The sequence below is a fragment of the Aphelocoma coerulescens genome, chromosome 1, assembly GCF_041296385.1.
Source record: "Aphelocoma coerulescens isolate FSJ_1873_10779 chromosome 1, UR_Acoe_1.0, whole genome shotgun sequence".
Taxonomy (NCBI): domain Eukaryota; kingdom Metazoa; phylum Chordata; class Aves; order Passeriformes; family Corvidae; genus Aphelocoma; species Aphelocoma coerulescens.
The window spans coordinates 4639361-4652553 of record NC_091013.1 but is presented as its reverse complement, the minus strand read 5'-3'; the positions used below and the strand labels follow the sequence as shown (position 1 = coordinate 4652553).

At 44.7% G+C, this 13193-nt stretch overlaps 1 protein-coding gene across 1 annotated transcript in view; it reads left to right on the top strand.

Annotated features, from left to right (window-relative positions):
* The window catches only part of C2CD2 (C2 calcium dependent domain containing 2), a 32673-nt gene extending 23161 nt beyond the window's left edge, over positions 1–9512 (top strand). The window contains exons 10-14 of the mRNA XM_069017328.1: positions 93–264; positions 1026–1139; positions 3382–3509; positions 4273–4585; positions 9172–9512. Coding sequence (XP_068873429.1) covers positions 93–264; positions 1026–1139; positions 3382–3509; positions 4273–4585; positions 9172–9398 — 954 coding nt within the window. The 3' untranslated portion in view covers positions 9399–9512. The remainder of the gene's footprint in view (positions 1–92; positions 265–1025; positions 1140–3381; positions 3510–4272; positions 4586–9171) is intronic.
* The last annotated feature ends 3681 nt before the right edge of the window (positions 9513–13193 follow it).

The following is a 13193-nucleotide window of genomic DNA, read 5'->3' as shown; positions in this document are numbered from 1 at the left end:
GTTTGGCTTAGCAAAAACCTGAAAGGAATATCAGCTAGAAATGGTGTTCTTCTTGCTTGTCCTTCTGAGGTGGTGTTTTTCTGTCTCCTTAGTTCTCCTTTATAGAACCCAGTGAGCTGAAGGCACGGCAGGTCTCCTCTCCAGTGCTGGCCACCAAGATCGAAAAGGATCGCACTGTGATGCCCTGTGGGACCGTGGTCACCACTGTCACTGCTGTGAGAACCAAACCTCGTCTGGAAGGGAGATCATCCCCTCTGAGCACAGGTCAGCACGTCCAGATCTTCCTGTGTTCCCTCACAGGCTTATCCATGGGCACTGGGAGAAGCACTGGGGAGTGGGATGTCAGGAAGGCGCTGTTTTCCAGAGTGCTCTGATGTGTTGGGGTGGGGTTCTTGTTCGTATTCTCCAGAATCAGGTTTTTCATTTTCATGGAAACTTGTTTCTTACAAGAGGAACAGTTAATGCTTCTTCTAATACATGCTGTAAATCATCACCATGGTGTGATAATGCAGAGGGCCTGGATTTTGGTGGATGGTTTTTCACATGACAGATACATCACTCTCAGAGGTTTGCTGATGACAGACCATCCTGTGCCTTCTAACCCTGATCCATATTACCATCTCTGGTGAAGGTTGGTGTTACCTGGTCACAAAATACTTCTCAGCCTGTCCTCCAGGAGCAGATTTTCCAATTTTTCTTGGGAAAATTATAAAAGTAAAACCTGTGAACAATCTTGGTGTGAAGTCTCACAAATATCTGTGTTCTTTTAAGTTGTTAAAGCAAATCTTCTACTTAAGTGGGTGTTGTCTAACGTATTACAGTAGGAAATTTAAAAAACAATAAGTTCTTACACTTCAATGGCCTTTTGGGGTCAGGCTTACCACAGAACATGTATTGAGAATTTCTGTTAAACAATTTTCTCAAACACTTACGATTTGAACAGGCAGAACCGGTACAATAAATTCTTATTAATGTAATAAAAAATGTCTTGACCAGTTCAAGTAACCAAAAAACTTGGTCCTCAGATTCTCCTGTGAAAACTCCAGTTAAAGTAAAGGTGACTGAAAAGGATTTCACTGTTGAAGCCCTCCACTCTCATGGTGCTCCAGTCAGCAAAACTTTGTCATCTTCAGATACAGGTAATAAAAATGTTTGAAGCTGCTAAGCAGAACATTTCTCTGTTCTGCATGTGGGATTAATGTGATCCTGTTAAAATTTAACAGCCAACCCATACAGCTGCTGCCTGTCAGCAGCACTGAGATGTTTATGTCACAAAGCACTGTGGTTTGGGGTATGGCAGCCTTGCAGTAAAAGTCTGGTTTTAATTGGCAATTTAAATTACTGGTTTTGAATAAATAACAATGAGCTGTGGTTTGGAGCAGGGAGGTGACTGCAGAAAAGCCAAAAGTAAGTTTTTACTCTTACTTTTGAATGAAAGATGCCTCCTTTCTTAAAGGCATGGGGGATGCTGCACTAAATTAAAACTCTGTGACATGTACCTCTAAGTCCCCTGTGTCTGAAGAGAAGGCAGAGGCTGGACTGATGTAAGGAAGACTTAATTCTCTTCCTAGCCCTGCCACTGGGCTTTCTTGGGGTTTCTGTGCCCGTTTGTCCACCTTCCTAAGTCACCTGGATACAGCTGAAGTGCCTTCAGAGTGTCAGGTGACATTGACAATAACTTTAATTATAAATTCACTTTGAATTGTATATAGACCTGATTTTGACTCTGGGGAATTTACCTTTTCAAGTTGCAGCTCTAAATCTTCAGCGTATTTTTCAGCCCTGTGTGTGGTCACCACTGAACCTTTCAGTAGCTCTGTGGGGCAGCAGCAGTGACAGCTGTGACCCAGTGTGGCTGCCAGGGGCACCTGGTGTGGAGTTCAGTTTGCTGTGTACAGATCTGAGTGGGGATGGGACAATCTGGAGATGATCTGGACTGCTCCTGGCACAATCTGGAGGTTTCTGAGAGACAGAAATGTATTGGCCAACAAATATGGGGAAGGGCAAGAAGCAGTACCCATGAATAGCTGTAACAGCACTTGGATCTTTTCCTATCTGTAGGATAAAAAATACTCAGATACCATGAAGCAGTGTGGTATTACTACATCAATTTGGGAAATGTTAAGATAGTGCAAGACTTCTGAGTTGACTCTCTTGAGTGTTTATGGTATTAAAGACACAAAACACTTACTGGAAAACTCATCTGGAGACAGCTTATTCCATATTTTACAGACAGTGTTCTTATTGGGAGTGCAGGGGGATTTCTGTGAAGTGTTTATTGCAGGAAGAATTACTCATTAGAACAAAAGCCAAATGAAAGAAATACAAAGAAGCTTTTGGTATGGCAGTAGGTCAGATAAAAGTTATTACAAACATCATGCCAAAATAGCAGCAAGCACTCTGGAAATATGCTGTGTCTGTGCCATAGTTCTGAGTGATGACAACAATCAGAATTAATGCAGGGGCTGAGGAGATGGAAGAAGTAAAGGTTTGAGATGAGTGTGCAGACATGCACACCCCTTGTGCACATGTACACCTAAATTCCAGGCCTCATCTTTTATTGCATTAATGTCCCAGTGACAAAAGGCACTGCTCAATTTAGTTAACACTGGTGCTATTCCTGCCTCTGTTCTTTTGTTGTTGTTGTTAAAATTCTTGCCAGAAAAGTCCACCTCAGGCAATTGAACATGGGGATTTTTGTCTTGTTGACTTTCTTAGCCTTGTTTGTTCCTGAGCTTGATGAATTTGATCAGTGTGTATTTGCTGTGCCCAAAGCACCTGTGTCCTAGGTGCCAGAAAGGGCCATGCTTAAAAACAAACTTGTGTTTGTCACTAAAGAGCATTTTACACAGAAGATTTTATATTTCTGTGCAGTGGTTGGAGAGGAAAAGGGGGTGGAATTGACAGGATTTGGAGGTAGCCACTTTGCCTTCCCCATCCTATCACACTGTCGTAGCAAATCTGGAAATGCTGAGGGGGGATGTCTGGAAAAGGAGCCAAATAACAAAAAAACCACCTGAGGAAGTAGCATCACGTGCCAGCCTTGTGCCATGTTAGAACTACGGTTCTTCATGACTGTGGTAACTCATGATGCCCCCACTGTCACCACAGGACACTGAAATAATGGGATGTTTTGTCCAGGCTTCCAGAACCTCCTTTGTTCTTGTGGAAAGGGGTTGTAAGTGCCACTTCAGTACCTTTTCTCCAAAAATGGGCGACAGGAGGGAAGGACAAGCCCTGATGGCCGGGTGGTGAATTGGAAGACGTTTATGGTGTTTATGCCATTTCTGTGAATTTTAAGTCAAGGACAAACTCTGCCTGTCTCTGCTCTGTTTTTTCCTGTTCTTCCTTCTCCCCTCTGAAATAATCCTTTCTTCTCAGAGCTGCTGGTACTGAATGGCACCGACCCTGTGGCAGAAGCAGCCATTCGGCAGTTGAGCGAGTCTGCAAAGCAGAAGCTGAAGTCTCCTCGAAAGAAAAGCACCATTATCATATCAGGGGTGTCCAAGGTAGAGCAGAAAACAACACTTAGAGTTAATGCTTAGTTCTGTAAAGCCTTTTCTGCACTGACTGCAACGTTAACATGCTTCTTCTGTCTCTGCAGAATCCAGTTTTGTGTGCCAGGTTATTTCTGTAACTTGTTTCAAGTTAAGCCAAATCAGGGTGTTGGGTTCTGATTGTTAGATTTGACAGCCTCACTGAAATGCACAGTGTCCTTAGATAGGAGTGGTGTTAGGGATTTGGGAAAATCAGTTTAGGTGAGAAGAGAGGATAATCAGTCCTTCTGTGTGTTTCACCCATGTAGGAAAAATGCACAGAAAAAGTATGAAAGATTTTTCTATTTATTTTTTAAAGCTGTTAAAACCCTTTGAAAAAAACTCTGGTTCTCTGGTCTCTGTTCCAGAGGGTGGGCAAACAAGGAGACAAGATTAAATGCTCTGATGTTTATTTTCTTAAAAGGACCAAAAGATTCTCTCTGTATGCTGACACTTCATTACAGCAGCACATATAGGGAGTCCTGTTATTTGTAGTGGGGCCAGGGGTAGGTGGAAGGCATTTACTTAATTCTTTTTTTCACTCCTTTGGCCTTTACAACATGATTAAAACTTTGCTAAATGCTCCTCCCCTTTAGTAGAGCTAAGGAAGCTTCAAGGGATTTGCTGATGGTCCTGAGCAATACAAGTGTAAAGAGTTAAAATAACTCCTGCAGGGAGGCTTGTTCTTCTCCAGGAGGATGACTTGTCAGTGTTGTCTCTTCTTTCCACTGGGCAGACCTCTTTATCTCAGGACAGTGAAGCTTCACTGATGATGGACTATGCTGCAGCCATGGACAGCTCCTGCAGGGAAGCAGATCCACCCACTGTGGAGGAAGCTGTTGCAAAAATCACCTCTGACGAAAAGCAGTCATTGGGTGCTTCAGAAAGAGTCCCTGATACCGACCCACAGCAAAGCACCCACGGGGCCTGGGGTTTGGAGAATGGCAGCCAGCAGTGGGACACCAGCACACTCTTAGACCAGACCTCTGAAGAAATATCTGGGAGCTCATTAAGTGTTTCAGAAACTGGGAGCATGAAAAAGTCTAAAGGTACGTCACCCTCACTTCCACTTTCAGCAACTGCTTTCTCTGCGTAATTGGCTGCAGTAGTTCATCCTTCTTATTGATTTTTTTGTCCTTCAAACTCCTTGTGATTGTGGTGTTGGTTGAAGCTGTTTCACTTGCAGGTCTGAGCCAGCTCAGGCTTTCTTACCCTCCCCTCCACAAGGAAACAGCTCATCCTTAGAAGCTGGCAGCTCACTATGCCCAACTCAGTTATTTAGGAGAGAAATAACTAGTCACATTATCAATTCCTCAAGGAAAATGGTGTTCCTGTAACCCAGGACTTGCCCTATATTAGCAGCCCCATTACCAAAGTAAAAAATGCAGGGATCCTCAGTTGCTTTCCAATACATTCCTCCTCCCCCTTCACATCTCTGAGCACAAGGCTCCCCTGGCCTCACTAAAGGGTGTTCAGGAAGCACCACAGCTGAAGCAGAAACTGCCTGGTGAACAGATTCTCCCATAATTTGCTAAAGAAAAAGGAATAAAAGGTAATTTAATAAGTAAATAAGGCATCAGATCATTTTTCTTAGGTAGTTACACACCTGAATAGCTGCAGTTTGAAAATGTCTTCGGGTTCTTTGTGTTCACTTGATAAATCCAGTAACCTCTGAGCAGTGGTTTGTGGCTGTGTGGTAAACTCAGGGGCTATTAGCAAGTCTTACAAAGGGGCCAGTGCAGTGGACTGTGCCCCAAACAGGCACACAGGTTCCGCCTTAAAGTTGCAGAAATACTGTGTTTTTCACCCATATCCAGCCCTCTTTTGCTTTATTATTTTCTATCATTTCCTCATCCAGAGATCCTGAAAATGGCTCACTACAAAACCTCCCTATTTTACTGGATTATCACCCCCCCACACACAGGGCAGACACTGGAGCTCTTTGTCAGGACCCTCCGTTAGAGCATCGAGTTCTCTGGCCTTCCCACAGCTGTGCTGCTCCACATCAGAGATCAGGAGGGGACTGCAACAATCCCTGTCACACACATGCTCAGGCACTGGAAAGTCTTGGGTGTGTTTGGGGTGAGGGGAGTGGGTTAGTTGTCAAGGGATTTGTCTCATTTTGGAGCCTGGAAAGGTTTAGGAAGCTGCATGAGAAACTGCAAAACCTCTGGACTCTTCTTCAACGTGTTACTCTAAAACAAGCAAGTGGGAGTTTGTATGTGAGTTGTTGTCTAGTTTTGGGTTTCCCTGTGCAAAGAGATCAGACTTCTAAAGATCCTTTTCACACAATTCAGTGTAAGACTGCTAAAACCACAGAATATCTCTAATTTGAGAGAGTTGTACCATCTTGAAAAAATACTTGAAAAAAACTGTCTCAAATCCCTTTCATTATACACAGATGTCTTTGTGGAAGCCTTGAATCTCTGCTTTGTCACAGCTGAGTAGCTTTTATGGAGTAAGATAGGAAAACATTTCAACCCCCCTGCCTTCAGTGAGCTGTGAATAGTTCAAGGCTTCTGTTTGTCAAATGCTTTCCCTTAAAAAAACCCCAAAAAACAAACAACAAAAAAACCCACCACAAAACCGCAAATGCAACAACAAAAAACCCAAACACAGCAAAAAACCCAAACAAAACCCCTTCTGCTTTGAAAAGCCTTTTGTGTGTATTTGTGTCTTAAAGTTAGCACTTTTTTTTTACTCTTGCATATTTTTGGTTGGTTGGTTTTTTTACCTTTCTGACTTCCTCTTTCTTACTCGGTCCCTTTTATAAACTTAAGATGACTACTATGCCAGCCAGAATTAATTACCTACACAGTAAGTTATTTTTGTCTTTTTTTTTTTTATCCCTAAGAAAATGTAGCTTTACAATGAGACACTCATTGTAAAAACTGAAGCAAAAATTAGTTTGGCACCCATTTTCCTCTTCCCCTATCCATTCCTTTTCTCCTTCCAGAATTACCTTCCTGTGCTCAGGTGTCTTAGCAGACCAGTCTGCTGTGGCAAATCATCCTTCTGGTGGTCATGCTGTCCAGGAGGGTCACACAGAGAGGGCAGCAAGGATGGCTTGGAGGGATGCTCTACATTCCTAATCTCTCTCCATCATGCCCATTGCTGTAGTATCTGGTAATCAATCAAAATCTGCTCATGCAAACCCATAACTTGATATAGATATTTATTCAAAATGTATTCAAAAACCTGCTGCTTACAGTTTTCTAGATGAAGCTTTTCTAGCCTAACTTGTAGAGCTACTGGGATCTCAGGTATTTTACAAAACCACCTGTGTAAAAACTGTTTTGGAAGTTGGGAAGGAATGGAAAGCGATCTCTATTCGTATCCTTGTAGATGTGGAAGGAAATCCTCCTCCCTTAGCACAAATGAGATTGAGAAGTGATCCCATCCCCACAAGCATTTTCAGAACACCCTACATTAGTGCAGTGAGTTCATACAGTGCTCTCTGCTCATCTCCTGGTGCTGGGGGCAGGGCTGGCACACGGATCCTGTTGAACTGGAGGCATAAGCATGCAAACAGCACATAAACCAGCATGAGCATTGCCAGGCTGCTGCCCTGCCTCCCTCCCAGGGCTGCATGTCTCCACAGCAGCCAGAGCCACTGCCAGGCAGCACACTCCAAACTGGCTCCAGTCTGATGAGCATGTGGCAAGCTTCCAGGCAGCAGTGACTGAACACCAGGGAGCTCTCGTGTCGGGGGGCTGCTGCTTGTGCCAAGCCTGTCTTGCTCTCAGGGAAGTGCTGCCCACGGTGTTTCAGCTGCAGGGAGGTGTCCCAGGCCACCAGCACAATTTTTGGGACATTCTCAGTTTGGTACTGTTTCCTGGTGTGGCAGATCAGTCTGAATGACAGAATGGATGGGACTAAAAACCTGCTTAGGGATAAACCCTTGTGTCCTACTGCTGCTGGCAGGGCTTCAGCTGCAGCTGCCAGGGCTGCTGGGCAGAACAGCTGCCTGCTCAAACAGGAGCTGCACAGCAGCCAGGCCTCTGCATCCCCTCAGCCTCTGCACATCAGCAACTGTCAGTGTCCTGGGGTGGAACACTGCTTCTTTTATGCTGCTGACAACAGCTTGAAGTGGTACTGCCTTGCCAAAAAGATCAATCAGAGGCTGATGGGAGAGCAGTCAAGATTCAAATCCATGAGTTCTGGTTGCTTTCAGCTGATTTCTGTTTCCCATCCCATTGTGCCCTGTGAGGAGAGTCTCAGCAGCTGCCAGAACAAACATGCTGGAATATCCTCCCAGGTGCTGAGTGCTTAGCCCTGAAAGTACAAAGTAATAAATGTTTGTGACTGTTTTGGTGTGCACAAAGCAGCATCTGGCTGCCATCAAGTACCTGTTCTGCAGCTGTCACTGTGCAAAGTGACACGCAGGCCTTGTCAGGTCCTTGGGGGACAAACATTTAATTCTAGCTAGTGGCAGTGTCCCGTGAAAGAACTGCTCTGTGTGTTGCTTTTTGTGTCCATTTGCAATGGGAGGAAAAGCAGAATTGAGACCATGCTATGAGAGCAATTAATAGCTGAACTGAGAAAGGATCAGGAAACCTGATAGTGGTGCAGGGAGGAGGTGTGGAAGCTTTGCCAGGAAGGTGATTGTCCCCACATACCAAGTCTGACTGCCAGAAGCTCCTGTGCTGGATTGTCACCTGGGTCCTCCTCCATTCGAACGGGCTCCTGCCACCTGGGACAACACCCTTGCCCAATTCCATACAAAACTGATGCTATTTCAACACAGAGCTGATGTCCCAACACCAGGCTGAGCGGTGCTGGTAGCCTGGAGCAGTGTCCCTGCCAGCTGCACATCAGGCACATGGGCACACATGGAAAGGGAGGGGGGAATTTGGCAGAATGGCTGCAAAAACAACCCAAGCTTGCAAAGAGAGGAGTAGTGATAGCTGCTGTTGGCAACGTGAGTCCCTGGTGAGATGACAGCTGCAATTGCCTTGGCTGCATGCTGGGTTTGACATGGGGTCAAGGGAAGGAACACAGCAAAATAAAGCAACTTAATTTACTGCAGGAGGGATTTGGGCAGACTTCTGAACCTGTTGGAAGCAGATGTAATATTATTTTTAATCTGCTTGAAGTGCATTGCTATTCCTAACAGGATTTTAAAATAGCAAATGCTTTGTGAGTGTTACTCTGGGTGGTGCTGCCGAATTTGTACAGAACACCTGCTGCCTGGCTCGTACAGAACCACTGCACACAGGTTTACTGCCAGGTACTGTTGTCCTGCACTTCAAATTAAAATGCCACCTTCACGTGGTGCCTGACGGGCTGATCTTCACCTCCTTTGATCTCTGAAACAACAAAGAGTAACATTATTTCCTCTCTTTCATCCTTTTTACACAATCCTTTCTACCTTACTGGTTGGAAAGATTGGATGTGCCTCTTTCACACGTGAGAGCCCAGGGTACAACCCACACCAGTCGCTGTGCATGTGTGTATGACCACTAGCGTGGCCTCCAGGAAAGCATTTGGAACTAAGTGTAAGGAAGGAGACTTCCACAAGATTGGCTTAAATCAGAGGATCAGCTTTTCTCAGTCATGCTGCAGTTAAAGCTGAGCTTCAGGGGGACAGCAGCCTGTTCTGTCTAAAGTGTCCTGCACTTTCTTCCTTCCACAGGTGGGATTTTGAAGAAAAGCGCGAAGCTGTTTTTCCGCCGGCAGCATCACCAGAAGGACCCGGGAATGAGCCAATCCCACAACGACCTGGTGTACCTGCAGCAGCCTCTGTCAGAGGAGAGCCGCAAGAAGGGGGGGACACTCTCACGGATTCTGAGCAAGAAGCTCCTGTCCAGGAACAAGAGCAAGAGCAAACTGAACGGGGCTTCGGGAGAGCCGTACCTATAAACCCGAACCCTCTGCGATGGGATCCTTGCTCACCAGTTGAGCACTTGTTTACAGAGCAGTACTAGAGAATACAAATATGGCTGATGACTTGCATAAAAGGATGTTCACTATTAACAGTGGTCTTTTTGGTTTATTTTTCCAAAATGCTTTTTCTCTCTGATGATGAAGTCGCTCCTCCAAATACGAGCAGTGCTGAATGTGTCCCGACAGCTTTTGGAGGAGTGTGGTTTATTGTGGAAGAGGAGGGAGGAAGGGGAATGGTGCAGGTGGGGACCAGGAAGGCACCTGGTGTCCTGGGGTGCATTGGGAAGAGCATTCCCAGCAGGTCAGGGGTTATCCTGCCCCTGTGCCCAGCCCTGCAGGCACCTCTGGGGTGCCGTGCCCAGCTCTGGCTCCTCAGCCCAGCAGGGCCAGGGAGCTCCTGGAGCGGGGCCGGCGGAGGCTGCGCAGCTGAGGAAGGGCCTGGAGCAGCTCCGTGCCCAGCACAGGCTGAGGGAGCCGGGGCTGCTCAGCCTCGAGAGGAGCCCCAGCTGAGAGGGGCCCTCAGCCCTGGGTGTCCCTGGCTGCAGGGAGGGCTCAGGGCAGGGCCCGGGCTCTGCTCCGGGGCCCGGCAGCGGCACCAGAGCCACGGGCAGGGCCTGAGCCCGGCAATTGCCCTGCACAGGAGGCAGAACTTATTTATTGTGCAGTGACTACGCACTGGGACAGATTGCCCCGAGAGGCTGTGGATTCTCCCTCGCTGACTCCAGAAGTGTTTGGACACAATCCTGTGCCCTGTGCTCTGGGATGGCCCTGCTGGAGCAGGGAAGTGGCACCAGATGACCCCACTGTGACTTCCAGCCCGACTGATCCTGTGGGGAGGACCCAAACGTGATTACCTGGTTTACATCAACAGGGAGCTCAGAACTGAAACATCACACCCGCTTCATGTGACTGAACCTCTACAGAGAGAGAAGACACCACTGTGCTCCCTCACTGCAGCCTGCAACAGTAGCAACTGATTTTTCTGGTCAGTCTGAAAGGGAAAACAAAAAGGGGCCCAGATCCAGTCTGTGTTGTAATTTGGAAGCGGGTAAATGTTCAGAAGCAGAAGGAAAATGCTGACTCTGATATCCTGCTGTAATAACTGTAGCCTGCTGTAATCACTGCTCGGCCCGTGTAGGTGGAGAGATGCCTTTGATATTAGCCATAAATCAATAAATTATGCAAATACCAATACTAGCATATTGTTCAATGTTCTGCTTAAAAAAAGTTAGGCTTAAAAAAACAGAACTTTTTTTTTTTAAATCTACTTGAGTCTACTTGCAAACAAAGTATTTGCAGAGTCTTACATGTAGCTTTTCTTCCCTGTGTGAGAAGCTGTATTGCTGATGCAAAAACTCATCTTAGAGGCTCTTAATTCCTTCTCCCAAGTGCTTGTTAGACAAGTACATAAACCATCATATCAAATGCAAAGCTAGGAGCAATAAATGGTGAATAGAGCGTAGTTAACCCTACAGTGCTTTTCATTGGATAGCTTGTCTTACTTGCCAAACACTTACTGATATCTTAAAAAAACAAAATTGTGAAGAAAGCTTTTGAGAAAATAGTAATTCCCTTAGTTCAGTTTCTAGATCTACCAGTGCTGTCATGTGCTGATGAGTTTTTTAACCTTTTTTTCTTTGCTAAATACTGCAGCTGGCTCCTTTAGTCTAAAATGAAAAACTGATGGAAGTAAAGGCAAAGTTCTCATTTTGGCTGTTAAGAAGAGTAAAATGTCAGTATTTCACAGGTACCACCTTTCATGCTTTACCTGTACTTTTCCATCATCTACATTCCTGCTGAGGACAAAGGGCCAAGCCTGTTGTCTTCAGCCAAGAAAAAACATCCATTCTCTCCAACTAAATTACTGATATAAATGGATGAGAGACCTTGTGCCTACTTTGCCAACAGTGATTTTTTTCCCTGGCCCCTTTCCTCCCTTTAAGCTATCCAACACTTTGGCAGATATTTGGGCTTTCAACTTAAAGCATTCATCAAAAATAGAAACTCACTGAAGAAATACATTTCAAACTTCTGACGGACTCACGGTTCCCTGGTAAATCAATATCAGAGTAGAGGGGCTTTGGTTTCTTTTTTACCAAGAAAATGTTAGAACTGAACTGACAAAATCTTTTAACTGTTTAAAAATACTGTTTATGTGTAACCTCCTAAGATCACTGTGGTAGTACAGTAGACCAGACTATCAAATAGTTGTACGTTTAAGCATGCTGCTTGTTATGGAAACACTTGAAGGCATTTTAATGTTCCTCATTTTGAAAATTGGTTACAAATTAATCTTTTGGAGCTGTAATGTGCTTACAAATCCCAGTTCAGTAACACAGGTTTGTCCAGCTTGAATGTGCCTGAACAGTTTTGTTTATTTCTGATTTAATACAAAGCAGAAGTTTTGTTTCTTCATTTGTTCTACAGTGGTTCATGATGTGAGCATTAAAACCCCTGATGTCATGTTCCCTCAACAGACACTTTTCCTCTTGATTTTACCAGGAACTCTCTGTGTTATGGGGCAGGGTAGGGGTCAAGTCCCTGCCATTTTTAAATGCTCAGTCTTTGTTGCTAAGGACAAAACCACAACTGATCACTGAGTTCAAGAAATCCAAGTGAATCTGTGCTCCATGGGTAGCACATCCATACACTAAAAGAGCTGTGGAATTGGGAATGTAGAGGCAGCACATAACCTACTTGAAGTCTTCTTAAATTACTGAGCTGGGATTCTAATGTACAGAAGCTTTAGCAGGTGCTGTAGAATGGGGTGAAATAGCACTGAGTAACTTGCAGGATACAGGAGTAGGGTTTGCTTGTAGCTTAACCCAGAGGATGGATACACATGAAAAAAGTGGGGGTTTGGTTCATCTTAAGGTCTTGATGATCGCTTGAATGCTTGCCTTGATGGTGGGAATGAAGAACATTCTTTACTGCAAACTGTGTGAAGGTTTGGGCTCGCGTGTGTTGAGAGAGAATGGATTCTTCAGATGAGGAGAGCAAGGCGTTTGGTGTAAAAAGGGAATCTTGTTTTTTACTTGCCATCACTCCTCAGGAAAATAAACATTGTTTGGTTTGATGTGGATCTCTGTATCTGGCTGGTGTGTTCCTCATTTCTTACTCCTCTGCAAATAATTTATGTCCTGCTGTAAAAACAAGCTCAGGCACTAAACACAAAGGGACAATTGATTTGCTCAGTCGTGACAACCCCAAAGACCCACAATATGGAATCCCATTCCCTCCTTAGGTTGTCATTTAAGATCTGAGGATGTACATTTTTTGTGTATTTGGGTCAGTGTGAGCTGGATCCTCACAACCTGCAGGATCCACACTGCAGGTTTGGGTCAGAAAGATTGGATTTGTCAACTGGCACAAACAACACCGTGATGTGTCCTATGCAGTTTTGTGAAGGATGCCAGAGGGAATCATCAGCTGTGTTTTGTAATTTGATCCATTGTTCAAATGTCTGGTTATTAAAATTATAAAGAATTTAATAACTACCCACTTGACCCATAGATAAAATCTTTACATGATACTATTACCCTGAAAACTTATTTACTGCCTTGCAATTTAATTATGTCAGAACAGTAGATTGGAAACAACCTGTGAAATACTAATTTCTTTTTGTCCCTTTTCTCACACTTTTGTGTTTCTGGGTGTTCTGTACAGCAAAGAAGGCATGGTATTTATTTCATGAGGACTAAGAGATGAAGGCTTGCTTTTCCTTTCTAAAGAATTTTTCTGCCCATAGCTGAAACTTCTTAATCTGTGTTT